The sequence below is a fragment of the Dipodomys ordii genome, unplaced genomic scaffold (assembly GCF_000151885.1).
Source record: "Dipodomys ordii isolate 6190 unplaced genomic scaffold, Dord_2.0 Scaffold176, whole genome shotgun sequence".
NCBI classification, from domain to species: domain Eukaryota; kingdom Metazoa; phylum Chordata; class Mammalia; order Rodentia; family Heteromyidae; genus Dipodomys; species Dipodomys ordii.
Window position 1 is genome coordinate 2,496,788 of NW_012267392.1, and position 21,289 is coordinate 2,518,076.

Here is a 21,289-nt window from a genome sequence, read left to right on the forward strand (position 1 = left end):
GTTTGTTTGTTTTTGATCCGGTCGTGGGGCCTGAACTCTGGGCCTGGGCACTGTCCCTCAGCTCTTCAGCTCAAGGCTAGCACTCTACCACTTGAGCCACAGAGCCACTTCTGGCTTTTTTCTTTTTGCTTATGTGGGGCTGAGGAATCGAACTCAGGGCCTCGAGCATGCAAGGCAAGCGCTCTACCACTGAGCTACCTTCCCAGCCCCACAGGCTGTTTTTTTAACATAGGTTTTTGGTGCCCTTGTTAAAAGTCAGATGACTATATGAACTCATTTCTGTGTCTTCTATTCTGCATAATTAGACTTTGTGTTTGGTTTTGTGCCTGTATCATGTTGTTTTTGTTATAACTCTGTAGCATAATTTGAAGTTTAGCATTGTGGTATTTCCACCATTACACTTTTTGCTCAGGATTGCTTTTGTGATTGGGGCCTTTTATTCTTCCCTATGAATTTTAGGATTATTGCTTTTATTTCTGCAAATAATGGCATTGGAATTGTGTGTGTGTGTGTGTGTGTGTGTGTGTGTGTGTGTGTCCTGGGGCTTATGACATGGGTGCTGTCCCTGAACATTTTTGCTCAAGGCTAGCACTCTACCACTTGAGCCATAGATCTACTTGTAGCTTTTTAAATGTTTTGTTTTTATTTTTATTATAAAGGTGATGTACAGAGGAGTTATAGTTACATAAGTCAAATAATGAGTACATTACTTTCTGTACAATGTCACTCCCTCCCTAGCTTTCTCCCAGATTTTCCCTCATATCCCCACCCACAAGTTGTATAGTTCCTTTTCAACAGTGTCTAGTTAGTATCACTGCTGCATTTGTTCACTCCTTATCCTTCTGTTTCAGTGCCTCTTACCTCCCAAAGACAGATAAACTAACAAAACCACTTCTGGCTTTTTGGTGGTTAGAGATAAGAATCTCACAGGCTTTCCTGCCCAGGTTGGCTTTGAACTGCAATCCTCAGATCTCAGCCTCCTGAGTAGTTAGGATTTCAGGTGTGAGCCACTGGCGCTCAGCTGGCTTGGGATTTGATGGCTGAATAGTTATTTTCATTTTAAACCAGAAAATATCCTTGGGTCCTGAGCCCCAGCTTTTCCCCTACTCCTCACTTCTGTCTGAAACACTGCTGTACAAACGGTAAGTATGTTTATGCCTGGTGCATTGGTGCCCCCTCTCATGCAAGCTCTGGGCATCTGAGATGTGATGCTGCCCACACTGCACTGATGGTCTCTCTTGGTATCCATTGCATGAGATGATTGAAGATGAAACTTCATGAGCCCAGAATTCATGGACACAAGCTGTCCCTGGAAATATCACCTGCCTAGAAAGCACCTGACTGAGGTGCTTCTGCATCCCTCTGAGAACTCCATCCTGCTGACTTAGGTGAATGCATTAGCCTCCAGCTCCCCTACCCAGCAGGGCCTGCTCTCTAGGAAGGCAAACTAGAAGGAGCTGGTCCATGGCAGGCCTCGTTCCCATCAGGCCGGAAGGACAGCCGCTGCCCCAAGGCTCAGCCATGCCCAGAATAGTTGTGCTCTCACAACTTGCAAGCCCATGTGACTGGGCCATGTGCTGGGGAACAGAGGGTCAAGGTCAGCCTTGTCTGCCTCTGGGGCCCACTACACTGGCCAAGGCCAGCTGCTCATCCTCTCTGGCTGTGGCTCCAAGCTTGGCTGCCATCTGGGAATGCTGGGCGCAGCCTTCACTGCCAGCAGTGCTTCCTGAGCTCTTGGCTCCTTCCCTCTGCTCCTTCCTAGCTTTGTGTTTCCCTTCTAGGTAGGATGTGAGCATTTGCTGTTACGCCAGACCAGCAGCCAGGTGAATTGAGGCCTGGTTCTAGCAAAAACAATGGGAAAGGACCAGAAAATGTCACAAAGGAGGGAGAAAAGCCTCATAGAACCAACCAGGCTTCTGTTAGAATCCCTGACTCTGTTACTTTCTAGCTGTGATCGGCTGGTGGATTGGCAAATGGTTCCCGGTCACCGATTCTGCACAGAACTCCCTGGGGGTGCCATTTTTGATTCAAGCAGTCTCTGGAACCACACCTCTAGACGATCCTGGCTGCTGTTCTTCAGCTGCACAGGGGCTGTGCCAGGAATGGACACTTAGCCCTTGGGATCTGCACTGGCGGTACACCCTGTCCCCCTGGCCACAAGCTCCAAGGCCCAGACATGCTGGTCCAGATCAGTGTTGACTGGTATGGAGGAACCCAGGGCAGGACATGTTTCTGAGAAAGCTAGAGTTAACTAATCTGGACATATGGGATGTGAACTCCTACTGTAGTTCATCATGTGTAGGGAGGTGGCAGGGAGAAGTGCAGACAGAGTGGATTCTAGAGAGGAGCAGAGTGTCATGGCAGGCAGAGAAACATTGGGCTAATCTGGGATCACTTTCAAAGAATAACTTCCCAAGGTGGCCCTGAATAGGCAGAGGAAAGCATACCCTTGAGGGAAGGGCAGATGCTGCTTTATTTATTTATTTATTTAGTGCTAGGGTTAGGGCTTGAACTCAGGGCCTGGACACTGCTTTTTTTTGGCTTGAGCCACAGCTCCATTTCTGGCTTTTTGCTGGTTAACTGGAAATATGAGTCTCATGGATGCTCCTGCCTAAGCTGTCTTTGAATGGGGATCCTTAGATCTCAGCTTCTTGAGTAGCTAGGATTACAGGAGTAAGCCCCCAGCATCCCTGCAGCTGCCAGACTAATAGGATGCACAGGATGAGTAAAGCAAGAGTAAAACATGCTAATTTCCTGTTGATTTATTTCATACAACATTTATCTCTCTGGTACCTTCTATGTGCCTGCCAGAAATAACCATTACTGAAAACATTGAGCAACCTGTGGTTTGGGGGAGAAGATGGTAAACAAATAGGGAGATGCTGTGGAGGGCAGCAGGGAGGATGGGCATCTACAAGGGCTGATCTGGCAAACCCACATTGGCAGAGACTGTAGAAAAGGAGGGTTGAACTATGTAGGGGAAAAGCAAAGGCCTGCCGAGGCGTGGCTCTGGCTTGGTAGGGAGAGCAAGAAGGATGGCTGCAACAGAGAAAGGTCAAGTGGAAGAGCTGACAGGTCAAAGGTGTAAATCTTTACAGAAGTCCCTGGAGGTTTTGCCTTGGGGGCGGGGTCATTGTCACACTGGCTGCTGTTGAGGGAGGGGACATGTGGTGTAGTAGGAGGCCTGGACCAAGCTGGTAACAATGAGAGGTGACTGGGTTTTAGAAGTAGTTTGTGAGTAAATGTTTGTGATTGGATTCGGGGTGGGAAACAATTCAGCACATCAAAGATGAGTATGAGGTCTTTGGCCTAGAAGAATGGGAGTTGCCAGTTGGGAAAGCAGAGACGAGCAGGTTGGGGAAAAGGTGAATTTTCAGTGTCATTTGGCTATAATGCATTTCAGAGAAGGGTCTGAGTGTGCAATTCTAGAGCCCAGGACAGAGGTGTGGGCTGCAGACAGCTCTGGGATGAATGAATTCACGTTTGTTTGACATTCAAGGCCAAGAAAGCAAGCAAGTTCACCTGGTGTTGAGGAGGAATGCTGAGATGGGGCCCTGGAGCCCTTGTGCTTAGAGCCACAGTCAAAAATGGACATAATCAGGTACCAGTGCCCATGCCTGTAATCCTAGCAACTCAGGACACTGGGTCTGAAGATTGCAGTTCAAAGCCGGCCCAGGCAGGAAATTCCAGGAGACTCATCTCCAATTAACCACCCAAATCCAAGTAGAGGTGTGGCTCAAGTTGTAGAGTGCCAGCCTTGAATAAAAACACTAAGGATAAGCACCTACACCTTGAGTTCCACCCCTGTAGTGGTGTGCATGCATACACACACACACACACACACACACACACACACACACACACACACACACAGAGGACTCATTGGCAAGCCAAGCCTAAAATATGTGCTTCCAGGAAGGTGGTCAACAATGCTCCCATGTGATGCTAATGGATTGAGTAAGCTGAGAACTGATAACAGCTTTTGGATTTCCCAATGTGGAGCTTCTTGTTAACCTTGAAAATGAGCAGTGAACTGGTTTCAGTGGTAGGTCAACAGTCTAAGCCAAGACAGATCAACAGGAGGAAAGAGAATGGACGCTGGGAATATAGAGGTGTGTGTGTGTATGTGTGTGTGTGTGTGTGTGTGTGTGTGTGTGTGTGTGTGTGTGTGCGCGTGCCTGTACTGGGGCTTGAACTCCCCCTGGATGCTATCCCTTAGCTTTTTCACTCAAGTGGTAACGTGCCACCCTTGAGTGGCAGCTCCAATTCTGGCTTTTTGATTGTTAATTGGAGATAAGAATCTCATGAACTTTCCTGCCTGGGGTGGCTTTGAACTATGATCCTCAGATCTCAGCCTCCAGAGTATCAAGCATTGCAGATGTGAGCCACTAGTACCTGGCTTAGATCACTCTTTGGAAGACTTTGTGTGACAAGAACCAGAAAACTACTGGAGAAGCTGTAGGGGGACATTGGGACCAAGGTACATAAGATAGAGGATAGAGATTGTTTTTATTTTCACTATCTCTGATTCTTATCTTAGAAATTATAGTATGTTGTCATGTTGATGCTGACAATAAAATTTTTATGGTACAGAAGAATGGGGACATCAGGAGAGATGTCATTTCACAGCTGGGCCTTGTTGATTCTATTTAGTAGGTGTATGACCAGACAACAGGATCACAAACAGGTGACAGTAATGACAACAGGTGGTTACAGACCAGACAAGCAAGTGGACAAGAGGGAAAAGCTTGTGAGAATCCCCACATACCTCTCTCTCTCTCTCTCTCTGTTTCTCTCTGTCTTTCCTCTCGACTACATTGAGAATTGAGCTCAGAGTCTCACACTTGAAATGCAGGTGCTCTACACTTTATCCATACCTCTTTAACCACACCACCTCTTGTTATTTTTGAGCCAAAGTCTTAATTTATGCCCAGATCAGGCTGGATTGTGATCTTGCTATTTATCTATTTTGGGGTTGACACTGTACCCAGCCATTGTGCTTCCCCTGTGGTTGGGATAGAAGACTCATGCTACCACAATCAACCCCTCAGCAACATGGAGTCATTAACTTCATTTTGCCCAGGCTGACCTAGAACCACAATCCCACAATCTCTGCCTTCTGCCTCCCAGAGGATTGCAGGCTTGAATCACTGTACACTGATGTCTTTGTGGGGGGAGGGATAAGTGTGCTATTACTAGGTCTTGAAGTCAGGGCATGGTACTCTTGGACAGGCTTTAGGGACACTTCTGGGTCTTTGAATAGCCCTAAGAGGGTGGCAGCCACCAGCCAGGGCGTCTTTGAGGTTTGAATGGCCTTTCTTTGGGGTTGAAGCTAAGGCTGTGAGAGAAGACTTGGAGATGAACTTTGAGGCATCTCAGAAGAGAGGCTCTGGTCAAAAGCCAGCAGGTACCCCAAGTCTCCTTGTTCAATGCCTGCCTTGTCCATTTTGCCTGCCTGACCAGGAATGGGGTGAGGGGTACTAGGACCTCCCCAATCTCTGCAGGCAGCCACCCACGTCACTGATCTGTCCGGGCTTCCTTGTCTTGAATCCCTTCTCTCCGAATCCATTGATAAGGTTGTGGCTCCTCTTATTTGTCTCCCAGCTGCCCAAGTTCCTGGGTGTTGTGACTCTGGGTATGGCAAAGAAACAAGAACCAAATCCGTGAATTCCAGCTGTGCCCTCCTGAAAATCAGCAAACCGGATTGGTCCAAGTGGCCTGTACCACTTTTTTTTTTTAAGATAAAATCTTAGCCTTCTTATCAGACCCCATTTACATATAGACTCAGAGCCACTGTGCCCCTTTGACTCTTCTTCCTGACAGGGTTGTTTGTGAAGAAGTCTCTTTTCTTTGCCCTTCACCATGGTTTGGGAACCAATTGTCCATATTGGACCTGGTGACTGGATCCAGTCCATTGGATCACTCAGAGCTCTTGCTTTAAAACTAATGACAAGATCATGGGGGCTGGCAGAGGTAGCCTTGAGTCACCTTCACGTCACACCCACAGGGCACAGGGCCTCCTGCCACCCCTCCCGGAGCCTAGAGCCCTTCTTCCTTTCTCTGATGTACGTGTGTGACATCTACCCTGCAAATCGTGGGGAGTTTTTGACCATTGGGGTGACATGGTCAACTATGAGCCAGCAACAATCCAGATCAGTCATTTGGAGCAGCTGTGTGGCCTCTCTATTCCAAAGTGGTTAGCTGATTAGAAAGAGCGTGAAAGTGTTAAGGCTGGGTGCCATGGCTCATGCGTATAATCCTAGGTTCTCAGGAGGCTTAGATCTGAGGATCATGGTTCAAAGCTGGGGGGGGGCAGTAAAGTCTGTGAGACTCTGATCTCCAATTAACCAGCAAAAAACTGGAAGTGGAGCTGTAGCTCAAGTGATAGAGTAAAAATGCTAAGGGAGTGATGCTAAAGGTTCTGAGTTCAAGTCCAAGTACTGGCACAAAAAAAAAATCAAAGAAGAGCCTTTTGGACTTCCGGCAATGGTGCTGTGTAGGATAACAGCATGCAATGTGTCACCAGCAGTGCCACAGGGACAGAAAATTCTGCTTCCTTCTTCTGAGATGGACAGGTGTAGAATGAAGGCTTCCTTCCTCAGTTTTTGGGCGCATTCTTGGGACTCCAGTCTGTGGAGTGGTGGGCTGTCTTAGTCTTCAGAAGTGATCCCAGCAAACCCCAGGCCACTGGCTTTATTAAGTCCAGCAGCACCAGCTCTGCCCCCAGAATGGAATGGCCTTCTGCCCATTGCCCTCTGCAGCTAAACTATGTACCTTGGTGTTGTGTTTGGGCAGAAAAGGCCCATGAGTTATTATATTCATTCCAAACACTTGGAGGCTGTAGTTGGATACAGATCTTTATTAGGAAAAATATAAATGCAGTTACACCTTTTGCATCAATATGACTTCCAAGTAGAAATTGCTTTGTGGAGCTGTTACTTATTTAAGGGCAGGGCGGGGGGAGCCTGCAGTGCACAGAGGAAGCTGCCTTCTTCAGGACCATTTTCACATTATCTGGGAGACGCAATGGAAAAATACAAAGTACAGCGTTTATCACATTTAACACGGACTCTATCACCACGCAGACACCAAGAGCCCGATAAGGCTGGGAATCACACAAATTCACTTTTGATTATTTTAGGCCACATGAGTGGTGTGCTTCTAGAACTTGGAGCTCTTTTTGCGGGGAGCACTAGTATGGAAGGGGTTCCCTTTGGGATGGATCAGAGAAGCCATGTAGATGGACCAAGCATCTTGAATGCTCATCTAGCTGGGAAAATCTGCTCACCTGTGACAGGTGACAAACTCCCAGTGAGAAAGCCCCTCACTCCGATGAAGAATCACCCCCAGAAGGATTAAACAGGGTCCAGTGGAAAGCTTGGGTCTCTGGATATCCCCCAGGGAGACTGTACAACCTTTGCTTGGGCAGAGCCTCTGCATCAAGCTGAAGCTAATTTGTAGCAAGCAGGTAGACAGAGGACCCTCCTGAGCCCCCTCTTGGGTGTCTTGGTGTCTGACAGGAGCAGGTAACAAAACGGAGCAAGCGATACACATCACAGGTTTAGATTCCAACACACAGCATGTCTCTCAATCCACATACAAAGGCTGGCAACAAACACCATCCTAGAGGTAACCAGAGCCCAAGGAAATGGCTACAAGCAGGACCAGCACAGAAGGTTCCAGATGCCCTGGGCAATCGTTCAGAGATGCACTCAACTTGTACTTTGAAGGGGGAAAGGGAAAGGTGGGGAGAGACTTCTCCTTTGCAAACGGACTATTTGAATACAGATTTGTTTCCTGTGAGTAATCTATATTTAGGAGCAAATTGTAATCCTCCCAGTAAATCTACCTTTATCTACAACCTTCTTCCCCAGGCAGGAAAAAGATATGATTTTCTTGTTTAATTATAGTGAAGATTTAGGGTTATAGTTGCATACTGGTGACAAGCCTAGAATCCTAAATACTCAGGAAGCTTGAGATCTGATACTCATGGTTCAAAGCCAGCCAGGATTGAAAGATCCATGAGACTCTTATCTCCAATTAACCAGCAAAAAGCCAGAAGTGGAGGTGTGGCTCAAGTAGTAGAGCTCCAGCCTTGAAGGAAAAAAAAAAGTCAAGTGAGAGCATGAGGTCCTGAGTTCAAGCCCCATATACAAACAAGTTAGAGTTATAGGTTTTTTTTCTTGTCAAGAAGCAGATGGAATGTTCCTGACTCATGTGATCTAAGGGAAGATCTTCTAAACATTTTTGAGCTTTCTACATGTCTTGAGTCACCTGTAAAATGACTATCCACATGAGAAATCCAATTATTCCCTTGTGACTCAGATATGATAGTGACAATTTAGAAAATGGGTTTTGAAATTCAGTTTTGTTTCCTAATTGAGATTTCCACCCCACCCCCACCAGACTCTAGTTGTACATATATCTTGGCTGGCTTGAGAATTTTCATTTTATTTAAATTAGGGCAAGTTTGTGGTGAGTGGATTTCCACACAGTATCCTGGCTTTGATCTTTTTTCCCCCATTCTCTTCATTTAAAGAATTTTACAGGAGTCTTTTAATCAAAAGGAAAAAGTTTTAGTGAGATTTCATGTAAACCTCAAGGGTCTACATGTTCAAACAATTTAATATAGCGACCGATTACTCTCAGTGGAAGAGACACCCTAATCCCAATGTCAGGTAATTTTAATCTTTCTTACAGCAATGCCTTGCTTTGCTTCACAGAGGTGGGAGGGGGCATTTGGTGGCACAGGTGTCCAGGTCATGGTGTAAGGCAAGATGGCAGCATTATCCAACAGTGAGAAGGGTAAGGTTGGGTTTTAATCGAAAGGGAATATTCAGTCTAGGGTTGATTACGTCAACTTTGGGGATGAAATACAAGATAATAACTGAGAATTCATTTCCTATTAATTTCCCTTCCCCACTCTGAACAATGCTGAACCTGATGCTGAGACGTTAAAACAATGGCCACAGAAATCATGAGAGTTAGCAGTTCTCAAAGTCAATGCTGCCATAAACTATAGGTCCTTGGGCTCTGGTTAAGGGTCCTGCTTGGTTTTGGGCCCAGTAGAGAAACTGAGGCTATTTGCCTTGATGGTCACAGGGCCCGGGGACATGTCCTCACACTCAGCCTTTGCATTTGGGGAAGTGACAGGACACACACAAGAGACGGGACCTGGATGATGACATTGACTGAACAAAAGCACAGGATGGAGCAGCGAACATGACCCCACACAAACACAGAGGCATGCAGCATTTTCCGGGCCTGCCAGACCCATTTCTCACTCCTTCTTTGGCACCCAGTTTAAATAAAAGCTTTGATCTTGAGAGGAAATTTTCTCCTTTTGGCAGAGTCATGGAGACAGTCTCGTGACAGGTGATGATGGATGAGAGAGAGAATGATGAGGAGAATGCGATGGGATGCGGAGGAGAGCACATGAGGGTGAGTCTCGGGTCTCACTCTTGCCCTGGCCTCGAACTCTTTCCAGGCCTCCGCCTGGGATCCTCAGGGAGGAGGCAGAGCCTCGCTCCCACTTGAAAAAGGGAGTGGAGCCTGCTGTCTGAACTCTGAGAGATACAAAACTCATAAGGAGAGGAGTGGCTCCAGAAGAAACAGACTAAATTAAAGCAAATTACATAACGGCCCCAGCCTAAACTCCTGTCACCAGTGACACTGGATAATCAAAGTAAATGAACAATAAGAATAATAAACACCATGTAGTTGCTATATAATCAAATGGTGAGAATAAAGCAAATGGTGCAGAAACAGGACCCTTACAAATGCACCTGGCCCTGCCCAGGAGCAGGGGAAATGCCTTGGCCTTTCCCTAACACTGACTGCAGACCTAGGCTCCTTCTGGCATTCTCCTCAGGAGTTGGGCCTCTCTCACATCTTGAACCTCCTGTTGATAAGAACAGAGAAGACACCATTAAGGCCAGGTTCTCACCATCTGCCTGGTGTGCTGAGCCCTGCTCCTGGACGTGGCTGCCTTCCTTCCAGCTCCCAGGTGAATGAATGTCTTCCTTCCAGGTCTGAGAGACCAGGAGACCGAGGAGCCAGAGCCAGGGCTGGAGCGGAGAGATCTGATGAAGGCTGAAGCAGCAGACAGGCAGATGGATATAGCAAGCGGGGCATGGCGACGCACAATGGAACACAAAAACATGGCACAAGTTGCACATGAAGGGCACCCTGCCTGAACCATAAGAACACTGAGGTCATTGTGGACCCTCCCTGCCCTGCCGAGGGTAAGAGGGCCAGGGCTGTGGCCACACCTCCATCCCAGCAATGGCACTGTGCCCCCTGGGCAGCCTCAGGCCTTGGCACTCCCTGAGAAGTGGCACTTCTCTTGTTGTCCGCCAACCACCCACATTCTTCTTCAGGATTTCTCAGCTGGCGCCGCACCAGGTCTCCTGGGGAAGCCAGAGTGACCCCAGGGACGGTGCAGGGGCAACCGATGCTCCCAGGAGGCAGGCACCTTGCTGGGCAGCGCAGGGCGGCCCTCACCTTCCACTTGGCTGCCAACTTGGTCAAGCACTTGCTAGGTTCAGCCCACCATGGGGTGCAGACAGGAGGGCTCTTCTGCTCTTGCATGGAGACTTGTCTTCCGCAGGCTGGGGCTCACCCTTGTAAGACTTTCACAAGACTCTCATGAAACAGACAGATGCTCCAGGGAGACACAGAAACACAAGAGAGTGGCGCTGGCTTTTATTCCCTGAGAGTGGTCCGCTGTCCTAGCCCCTGCAGCCTGCCCATGCCAGGAGTGAGACAGGGACAGGAGGAGGTCCCCTGGGCACTGTCCAATGAGGTTTGCTACCTCAGGGTGGCCTCACACTGGCCCTTGGTTGCTAGAATGGGAACATCTCTCCCTGCCGTTGTTCTAGGAGAGACCAGATATCCCTCTCTAGACAAACTTTCCTGTTGCCTGGGCACGAGTTGACCTTTCAGGATGACCCTACACCAGGCCTCCAAGGCCAAACCATAGCTGGCATTCCCAGGATAGGGCTGCAGCCCTGGAGAGCTGAGCTGACAGCCACGGGGGTGCTGAACAGGTGAAGAGAGAGGAAGAAGGAGGCATCTTTGCTTACCCAGAGGCTCAGGCCTGCTGTCCCCAGACCTGATGGAAGCAGTGAGGGCTGGGGAAGCTGCCAGATAAAAATGGGCGGTTGATGGCCACGCAGGACCTTCCCTGAGTAAATGCTTCGAGGTGGAGCAGAGGTGCTTGTAACTTATTTAACGCTGGAATCATAAGAGAGCTTATTAAGGCACAAGGGATCCAAGAGGATCGGAAGTGTAGGGTCTTTGGTGGGTTTCCTTCTCCTCCAACCACCTCTTCTTTCTGCATCCATTTATTGAAATTACCGACAGAGCTTGGGGGTACGGGGTGGGGTGGGGGATGCTTATGTGAGATGGGTAAGGCCAAGAAGGTCAAGGGTCCTTCCACGTCCTTTCAGTCCTAAGCACTAAAGTAGAGTAATCCTTAGACAAATGGGCAGGGGTCAGGGAGCAGCTTGGAGGAAAGTTCTAGAACTTCAATCCTCCTCATAGAAGGCAGGTGTTCCCTTAGGTGAGGAGAGAAGGCCCCCTGGGCCCTGACCCCAACGGTCATGGCAGAGATCTTCCTGGTGGAAGGGGAAAGGGGAAAGCCTACAGCTGTGGGCTCCTCACAGATATGCACATCTGTCCTCCACCGGGGAGGCCCCATGGGAAGACACGAGGGTGAACTGCCCAAAGAGCAGACTCCTTAAGAAACACCTCCCATCCGTTCGCTGGCCGTTGTATCCTTTGCTCCTTCTTGGTCCACACATTTGCACATGCCTCACCCAGGCTGCGTGAGTAGCTTTGAGGGGCAGCAGGAGACAGAGATGTCTCTAACCAGATAACAGAATGGTGGAGGGCCAGGTAACAGGTACTGGGGGAGAACAGAACCGGACCTAAGAGCAAGTCAGTCAGTCACCTGCCCTATGAGGACAGGCAAGTATGGGAAAGGGGGGCAGAAGACACAAGGCCTTCCCAGGAAAGGCACCTCTGGTCAGGCTGGTGACCAGGCCAGGCCCTGGAGTGCAGGCTTCCTTCTCTGGGAGCTATGGAAGCTTCTGATTGGAGGGCTGAGCTCAGGATGATGCTGGAGACTATCAGCCATGCCGGGAAGGTCCTGAATGCACACAGGCTCCCATCCCAGCGTCTGCCCCAGTCTCTGAGCACCTTTCTTCATAACTTAGCAGACCAAGAAAAGAGGCCTTGAAACACACATAAATAGAGGAGGCAGTGTGGCCACCGGGGGGGGGGGAAGTGCTGCCAGCCCAGGGAAGTCTGCCCACTCACCGGGGGTGGCGGGTCTGCCCTGGAGGGAGGGGCACAGAGCAAATTTACAAAGCGTGAGCTTGGGGCACTGTGGTCCAGTCTGTCTCCAGGTGGTAGATAACTAGTTTTTCCTTTTCTGGGCAGCCTTTCTCTTCTTCTGTCGCTTCTTTTTTCCTATCTTTTCTTTTTTCCCCACTTTTTCTTCTCTGCGCCCCCTTAGATAAAATTAGTAGAACCATTAATCATTTGGAAGTAAATACACAAGCAGTTTAACCCAGCCTGTATAATCCTGAACACTGCCTTCCCCCACCACCTTAGGGGTTGGTTTAAACTCCTGTCTCAGGCCTAAAGATCTTGGGGTAAGTCACTGTTCACAAGTAATTCTAACATACAGCAGATATTCCCCGTCTTTCCTGAGCAGTGATTAAGAGTCTCACGGACATTTTTGCCTGGGCTGGCTTTGAACCGTGATCTATTCAGATCTCAGCCTCTTGGGTAGCTAGGATTATAGGCATGAGCTACCACGCTGGGCTCCCAAAGAACTAGCTCTTCAAAAATGAAAAAAAAAAAAAAAAACACAAATCTCTGCCTTTTAAAATCAGACACCACCCTGGAAATTGGTGTCTCTGGACTCAGGGGTTCCCGTGACTCCCTAGGAGAGGAGAAGGAAGGCAGCTACGTTCCTATTTCTCCTTTCTGGGTGCTGGGGAGCACCCTGGTAGGGTGACTGGCATTGTTCTGGAGATCTAGGGCAGAGAGCTGGTTAGCAGGAAGTTGTTAGAGCAACTGGCTCCTGACTGTCATATTACAATGATTCAAGTTGCATGGTATTTAATGATTTATGAGCTGAGGCCACCTGTCTCTGTGGAGGCCCGATATTAACGGTGGCTGAGAATCATGGGATTTTATTTGTTTAACATGGGAAGATGGGAAGGCTTGATATTACTGGGTTGAGTCTCTGGGGATTAAATGAGGTTGTTAGGAGAACCAAGGAAAAGGAGGTGGGGAGAATTAGTGAGTCAAATATTATTTATTGGAAAATTAGCATTCTACTTCCAGTTGGATTGAAAAAAGCTAAAAGGGCCAAAAGTCAAGCTGTAGATGTGATGTGTTTCTGAGAAGAGTCCTGGGTGAGTCTTCTCAGGGAGTAACAGCTCACTCGTATACTTTTGTTTCAGGTAAAGGAATTCCCACGTACAGTAGGAGAGGTGCGTAGTAAGAAAACAATTCGCCTTTTATTGCTAGTGCAGATAATGTCACAGTTGATACAGTTTCGGTACAAGTGATAAAATACACTGTCCCTAACTAACATTGAAATGCTCACATCACATTTCTAGATCAGATATATATATTTCTTTACAAATTGCCAGTGGTTTATGATCACAGATAAAAGTTACCTACTGACATTTTGGCTCCACTTCAGATATATGAATTGTTTAACTACAAATATATTCTGAAATACATTTGTCTGCTAAAAGAAACGTTTAAAAAATTGTGCACAAAAAGAAAAATATATATATATATATATATATAAATGCCTTACAAAAAGTTACAAATACCACCAGGCCCATCTGTGAATCATATGTATGCACAAGAATTTCATCTTGCCCACATTTTTTTTTTTTTGGTGGGGGGACCTGAACTCCCTGCTGTGGCTCCAAGAACAGGGGTTCATGGCAAGATGCTGGTTTATACATTTGCTTTTTTCTTCTTTTTTCCCCCACTTCTGATTTCATAAACCTCAAGTTTGCACAGACCCCTATGGTATCCCTTTCCCCCACCCCCCCCCAGGCTTCAGATGCAATCAAAGAAGCTCTTAAAGCAAGCTCTCAGATTGAATTTTGCATTTACTACAAGTCTGCAAAGATTTGCCTTTTTGTGGGAATGACCAAGGCATGATCTCGAATCCTCCAGGAGGGACCAGCTCCATTCTGGAGGAGGAGGCCAAAGAGATCTCACAGAGGGCCCCAGTGGGGTGAGGCACTGAGAGGAGGAGAAGGAGGCAGGGCGGGAGGCCTCTGCCACCATCCTTCCTGCCCATGGGACTCAGCATTGATCAGGTATAGAATTGGAAGCAGAAGCGAGGTGAGGCATGCTTGCAGAGCCAGGAGAGAGTGGGGAGGGTCAGGAGGGGTCTCTGAGCACAGTCCACAGTGACAGCTTCTACCTGGCGCTCCAGCTCCAATCACTGAACTTGAGAGAGGGGGTGAAGATGATGGTGACAGAGGAATCCCCAGAGGGGGAGGGCCTCTCCCTGCAGGGATCTCTCCTACCCTCCCTCCAGCCTCAGCATGTGGAAGAAGGTAAGGAAGGAGGGAGGGAAGAAGGAAGGAAGGGAGGGAGGGAAGAAGGAAGGAAGAAAAGGATGGGAGGGAAGGAAAAGAAGAAAGGGAATGAGGAAGGGAGGAAGAAAGGATGAAAAGAACAAAAGGAAGGAAGGGGAAAGGGAGGAAAGGAAGGAAAAGGAAGAAAAGAAAGAAGTGAGAGAGGATGGGAGGAAGAAAGAAGGAAAGAAGTGAGAAAGGAGGGAAGAAGGGAGAAAGGAGGGAAGAAAGGAAGCAGGAAGGGAGGAGGGAAGAAAGGAAAGAAAGAAGGAAAATAGGAGGGAAGGAAGGAAGAAAGAAAGGGATGAAGGGAGGGAGGGAGGGTGGCCGGGAGGAAGGAAAAGAAAGGAACACTTTCTTGAGCTCCCTTTGAAGAATCTGTCACTGGACTGTCCCCAGAGGCCCGAGGGAAGGAAAGGAGAAACTCCAAAACAAACCAATACAGATCTTGAAGTCATCATTGATTAAAAAAAAATGATTATGAGGATGATAATGATGATGGTGATGACGATGATGCTGACTGGTTGAGGGGATAATACATTTGTCTTAGAAAAACCTCAGTTAGAACAGCTCCAATGTGTAAGGGAGGGATGAATACAAGTTGCAGTATCAAACCCACTGCTATAGATGCAGATTCTCTATACTGGCAGACCCCCAGGCGCAGCCTGGCTCAGTGCTGCCCCCTCCAGGCCCGCCTGGCCGTGGCGCTCAGACCCTCCCCCCCCAGCCCAGCCCTTGAATCTCACAGGTGTTAGCCTTCCTCAATGGTCTATGCAACATCTTTCAGGTTCTCCTGCTTACTTGTTTAAAGCTTTCTCCAGGTATTCTTGAATCCACTTTAACTTGGGGTCAATGCACACCTGCCGGTTGTTGCTCTTCAGCCTTGCCCTGTGGAAATAGAAGAGGTGACAGGGTCCGGTTGGGTGAGGAGACTGGGCACTGGGCTTTACCCCCCCCACCACCCAGGACAGTGCCACTACTATGAAGTCCACAAATGAGGGGGTGAAGAGGACACAAAACTGGAGCTTGGCAGGGCCATGCAGGAGCTGGGAGTGATTACAATCTCTGCAAGGGCCCCCAGGGTGAAGTGACAGCAGGGGACATGTAAGATGCTGGCTTTTGAAGGAGAAGCTGAGCTTGGCGAAGGAAGAAAGAGGAAAGAAAACAAATACACCAGGGAGGTCAAAGGGCAGAAGGGAGGTGAAGGAAGATGGAGGCAGGATGCTCCAGGAGCTTATGGCCAGACAGAAGCGGGCAGAGGAATGCAGACTAGATGGGAAAGGTTCTAGAAACGTTTGAAGAGTCTTGATGTTGATTTTGCTGGACATCGTGTGTGTGTGTGTGTGTGTGTGTGTGTGTGTGTGTGTGTGTGCACATGCGTGCTAATATCAGGACTTGAATTCAGGGCCTCCCTCTCTCACTTGGCTTTTGTTGCTCAAGGCTAACACTCTACCACTTGGCTAGTTAATTGGAGATAAGAGTCTTATGGACCTTTCCTGCCTATGCTGGCTTCAAACCATGATCCACAGATCTCAGTCTCCTGAGTAGCTAGCATTACAGGCGTGAGCCACCAGTGCCCAGCTTTGCTAGTCATCTTGACAGCACATGGAATGGATCTAAGGGTGTCCTGAAGGAAGACGATCACAGTCTAGGGAGACAGTCTAGTGAGGGACCACGCAAGCGACAGGAGACCATGCAAACGGGAGAGGGGTTCTATTGACAGGAAAGAACTGTGCAGGTGAATGTCAGAAAATTGTTTCCAGAAAGATTTTGACAAGTTTATTCTCTATTTTCTAAGGTCTCAGTTGCTATGAAAAAGTTGATAGAACTTTCTGCATGCAGAAAGCTTCTCCAGGAGAAGAACTGAACTTCTCTTTCTGGATGCCCCTGGGTGCCAGGTGGCCTCAAGTAGCCGGACACACCCCTGCCTTCATGCTAAAAATTGAGGCAGACAACTGAACCCCAATACAGAGGCTTGTGAAAGTGGGAACTACAAAGAACCCAGCAAGGTATCTGAGGGCTGTTGGGATGGCATGCATCAAGTGCTCATGCAAACAAAGTTGCCACCACCACCAGCCAGCAAGCTCCAGGCTGCCTATCCCATGTGATCATGATTGACAGCACCCCCCAGGATCACGCTTCACACTTACACAATCTGAAGGGCGCAGTTTGGAGTGTTGAGGATTTTGAGATGCTTGACATTTGCTCTGGCAACATGGCTCTCGAAGAATCGGCACGGGCATCGGTAACTCAGGCTGACAGGTTTCCCTGGAGGAGAGAATGAGAACAAAGCCACTGGTTACTGGTTACCCTCCTGGCACAGAAGACAGGAGGGGTGAGATGGGAAAGCTACACTATAATATGTATATGCCATGATCGATGTGCATATATATGTATACACACACACACACACACACAGATCCATCCATGACTGCACAGATGCATAGACAAACACCACCTTCCTTGTAGACATAATCTTACTCTTCTTTATGGCCAAATAAGCATATCATACATAGATAGATACAGAGACAGACAGACAGACAGACAGGTAGATTGAAGCATCTAGTCTGATGTTTGGCTATGGTGAACAGAACTGCAAAGAAAGCAAAAGAAAGCCACGAGTGTGCAGACTTCTCTCTTGCACACTGATTCCCACTCCTTCAGCCATAGCTGTCTGCATGCCCTAGAGTGTAACCCAGGTTTGCCTGGCTGGCTTGGTTCAGGCTCAGCCTCTCCAGTAGGAGGGACTGCAGGCATTTGGTGAGAGCTGGTCTATAAGAATAGGAAGATGAGAATAGCAGCCCCCTGTTCAGGTGTCTCAAGATCTGGGCAGAAACTACAGGGATCCAGTCCAGGACAGAGACCCCCACTTCTCCTTGAAGCTCTCTCTCCTCAGGGAAGGGGTGGGGAGAAGAAGGAAGGCGCCTCCCCTCCCCCTCTGGCCCAGATTGGGGGGGGGACCTCGGAACCGCAGCAGGGCTGGAGAATGCTGCCCTCCCCCACCTGCAGTTCCCAATCCACCTTAAGCTCAGGTCTGGAAACCACAAAAGAATCCAGCCTGCTTCCTACCTGGGGTTCCCAGAGGGCAGGCTCTTCCCCTGCTCTTCCCTGGACTGGAATGGGGGGTGGGGGGCAGCGCTTTTACAAACCGGGGCCTCCTGGATCCCATTACCATCTTTGATTACCAATTCGCCAATTTGCAAAAATGCCATAATTGACACTCATTAGTGTAAATTAGTAAGAGGCTCCTGGAAGACTCACTCTTAAATCCAGAATGGCAAGTCCTGGGGCGGGGGAAGCTTAAATTTGTGGAGAGGGGGTCAATTCTTCTCCTTTAGATTTTATCCTAGCTCTACTTAATTACCCCTCAAATTATTTGAATTCGTGTCAGTCTGTGGATCCTTTCATCAGGGATTAAATGCGTGCCTGAGAATATTTAATCAAGGGATTTTTTTTAAGTTGGTTTATTGATTGATTGCTTTCTATGCCTATTTACAGAGGTCCAGAGAGTCTGCGCGCTCCAAAGTTCTGTCTCTGGTGGGTGAAGCCTTGCACGTGAGGGCTTAGCTTTCCTTACAAACACCAAGTCTGGGGGAAAGCAGAGGCTTCCAATGGCTCCCCCACCCCCACCAAACGCCACGGGCAACTTCTTGAAAACCACCAAGAAGATGGCCTGTTATCTGGATGCAGGGGGAAAAAAACAGCATTTCCAGCAGCAACCCGGGTCCCTGTAATCAGAGCACCTGGGAACTGCATCCCCCTCCATAGTCCCCCTCCGAAGTCTGCGGCCTCTAGGTTTCCTGGCATTTCCCTAGGCCCCTTCAGCTGGGGGAGGGGAGACAGGACAAATGAAGTCTAGCAGCTAGGCAGGACTAGCCCCAACTCTAGAGTAGTGAGCTTGAAGGCTGCAGTGGAAGCGAAGCGCTGGGGCTGCTTCTCTCCCTCCCCGCCATGTTCCCAAAAGCTGTTTAGCCCCACTAAATAGAATTGTGGAGACCAGAAGTCAAAGGCAATTCCAAAGCCTGGACCCACACCCCTCCACCATTGCGCATGTGCGCATTTCCTACAAAGGCAATCCCTGCTCTCCTTCTCAGGACCCCACTCCCAGCTGGTCTAGCAGGGGGAGTTTCATCAGGTTGGAAAAGTGACAGAACCCCCAGGTGTCCTCACAGAACCCTCCCTCCACCTCCTGTCCATTCCCACAGCTTTTTACTTATGTTATGAGCTTTTCAGCCTGGCGCCAGAGGCTCACATCCCTAATCCTAGCTGCTTAGAAGGCAGAGATCTAAGGATCTCTTGAAAGTCAAGTCCATGAGACTCTTATCTCCAAGTTACCGGCAAAAAAGACCTAGAAGTGGAGCTGTGGCTCAAGTAAGCAGAGTGTCAGTCTTAAGTGGAAAACCCCGAGGGAGGTCCTGAGTTCAAGCCCCAGTGATGATAAGCATATATATCTGTTTGGGGTATGACTCTAAAAGTTCTGACTGGCTCCACGTCACCTTACACGGAGATCTAGAGAACTTGGCCTCCAGAGCAATTTCTGGGAGAATCCTCCTGTCTGAGTACCAGACAGAGCCCTGGCTAGGGGCTCCTCCACGCAGGCTTGAGACTAGAACCCACCCCTGGGTTTAATGCTGAAATCCCCATTGCATCTAGAGGCCCAGGGCTTGATGGGCTCAGAATCGGAGCAGGGTCTCCCCAGGGTGCAGTCTGGGAACTGTGGAGGGTGCAGGGGAATCTAGGATCCAGTAAGTAAAGAAAAAATGGAACTATAAGTGCTTCGGAGCAAGGAGACAACTCCCAAAGGCAAGCTACCCCGACAGGCAGGGAGAGATACCTGTGGGGAGGCAGCCTGCTTTCACTTTCTCAGTGAACACCCCCCCCCCCCCCCCCCCCCCGCAGCTGCACCCTGGACTCCAGGACTTGGGTCTCTGCCTTCCTGTCTTCTCAAGCCATTTCCAAGGAGCACTATGACATAGCCATCTTTACTAAATTTACTAAATTATTAACACCAAAACCAGAGTGTCCCCTGACCCAGGAGGCAAGGGACAAAGAGTGACAAGGGGTCACCTCCCAGATCTCAGCAGCAACAGGAAAAAAAAAATCAAAACTGCATTCACTAACAGTTGTTTTCATCAACTCCCTAATGATTTTAGATAGCTCTTCCCTCCACGGGGTTAGCGCCATTTCTCAGCTGCCCTTATGGTCCAGGACCCTGGAGAACTCTGCCAAAGTGCTGGGGCACACTCGGTCTGCACAAACCATGGCTGTGCCACCAACTGAGCACTCAAAGGTGTTCTTAATAGCCAGGAAGCTCACGCCTGTAATCCTAGCCACTCAGGAGGCTGAAGACCTAAGGATCACAGTTCAAAGCCAGCCCAAGGCAGAAAAGTCCTGAGTCTGGAGACTCTTATCTCCAATCAACTAGCAAAAAGCCACAAGTGGAGGTATGGCTTGAGCACCAGAGCGTCAAAAGCCAAGCAAGAGTGCCAGGCTCCGAGTTCAAGCCCCAGCACCAACATGCACACATCGGCACACACACAATAGAGTTTTTCAACCCTTTTCAGGAAACTTTGCAGCCCAGGAAGAACAACAGCCTGACGGATAGGGTTTTGTTTTGTGTGTTCACAGGCAATCGTTTATTTTGTTTTGCAGCAATGGTGTCCTGTAACCGAGTACCGAGTTTTTCCTCCGGCGTCAAAAAGAGCCAAAAGAAAGCAAGCCCCTTAGCTCCCAGTGAAACGGGACACCGCGATTCCCAGCGGCCCGAGGCTTGGGTGCGGGGCTGGCCGCCACAAAGGCCCCTGTCTGCAGGTGTGCTAGGGGCCCTGGAGGACGCGCTGGGCCTAGACGACCTCTGGGCCTTGCACCAGTGACCCCAGGAAGCGGCGTGGAGATGGTGGATGGACGCGCACCCCCAGCGCGTCGCTGCGGACCACCGAGCTGTGCCGAAGCGCGGCCTGGCGGGTGGCGCAAGCCGGCCAGCTGCGCAGCACCGCCGGCCAGAGCCTGGCCGGGCGCCCCGCGAGGGTTGCGGGAAGGGGGATCAGCTTCACTTGGAAGAGACGCTCGCGCAGCTGCTGCACCCGAGCTAGCCACCGAGCCAAGCACTTCCTCGGACTTGGCCGCTCGTCTCTGCAGAGCCCGTTGCAAGCAGCGCCCGGTTGGATCTCCCGCCCGCCCGGTGCGCGGCGGGACCCGGGAGAGGATTCCCCTTGGAAAGCGAGCTCAGCGCGGGCCGGGGGCCCTTGGCTCCCACCCCCCGCGCGCTCCGGACGCCCGTGCGCCCCGCTGGGGTCCCGCGGCTGCACGTTGCGGGGCGCATCACCTCGGACACGGCGCCCAGGGTACACGGAGCAGGAGTGGGGAGGGTCCTGCCTCGGCGTCCCAAACGGCGCGACCCGGGCACCGGCAAGCCGCAGACGCTTCGCCAAGCCGCAACTAGAATTAGGCACAAACCCCTTTGCAGGGCCTCGGCCGCCGAGCGCAAAAACTCACCATCGCTGAGGCAGAGCGCGGCTAGCACCAGGGCCAGCACGGCGATGACCTTGGGGTCCATGGCGCGGGCGGAGGGCGCACCCGGGACAGACGCGGAGCGGGCGGAGCGGCGGTGGAGAGGGAAAGTGTGGCGGCGGGAGGCTGCGGCCGGGCGCTTTAGCGGCGCTGAG

The 21,289-nt window shown here is 49.7% G+C and overlaps 1 protein-coding gene across 2 annotated transcripts; it reads right to left on the reverse strand.

Annotated features, from left to right (window-relative positions):
* Window positions 1–8,112: 8,112 nt before the first annotated feature.
* Cxcl12 (chemokine (C-X-C motif) ligand 12) lies at window positions 8,113–21,245 on the reverse strand. Of its 2 annotated transcripts, none has more exons than XM_013033742.1 (4): window positions 21,120–21,245; window positions 16,775–16,892; window positions 15,426–15,512; window positions 8,113–9,901 (listed from the first exon to the last, which is right to left on the reverse strand). In XM_013033742.1, the coding sequence occupies exons 1-4, from the start codon at window positions 21,178–21,180 to the stop codon at window positions 9,886–9,888; spliced, it is 282 nt and encodes a 93-aa protein (XP_012889196.1). In that variant the 5' UTR covers window positions 21,181–21,245; the 3' UTR covers window positions 8,113–9,885. The 2 variants fall into 2 exon arrangements, with proteins under 2 accessions (XP_012889196.1, XP_012889197.1); XM_013033743.1 differs by lacking the exon at window positions 8,113–9,901 and adding an exon at window positions 9,910–12,515.
* Between the last annotated feature and the right edge of the window lie 44 nt (window positions 21,246–21,289).

Bases quoted from the DNA above. Each gene is read 5' to 3' on its own strand.
- Cxcl12 (XM_013033743.1), bottom strand. From the start codon at position 21,180: ATGGACCCCAAGGTCATCGCCGTGCTGGCCCTGGTGCTAGCCGCGCTC. The intron at 16,893-21,119 runs GTGAGTTTTTGC...TCTCTCCTCCAG, and splicing joins CGCGCTCTGCCTCAGCGATG to GGAAACCTGTCAGCCTGAGT. The intron at 12,516-15,425 runs GTAAGCAGGAGA...ATTTTATCTAAG, and splicing joins CTGGAGAAAGCTTTAAACAA to GGGGCGCAGAGAAGAAAAAG.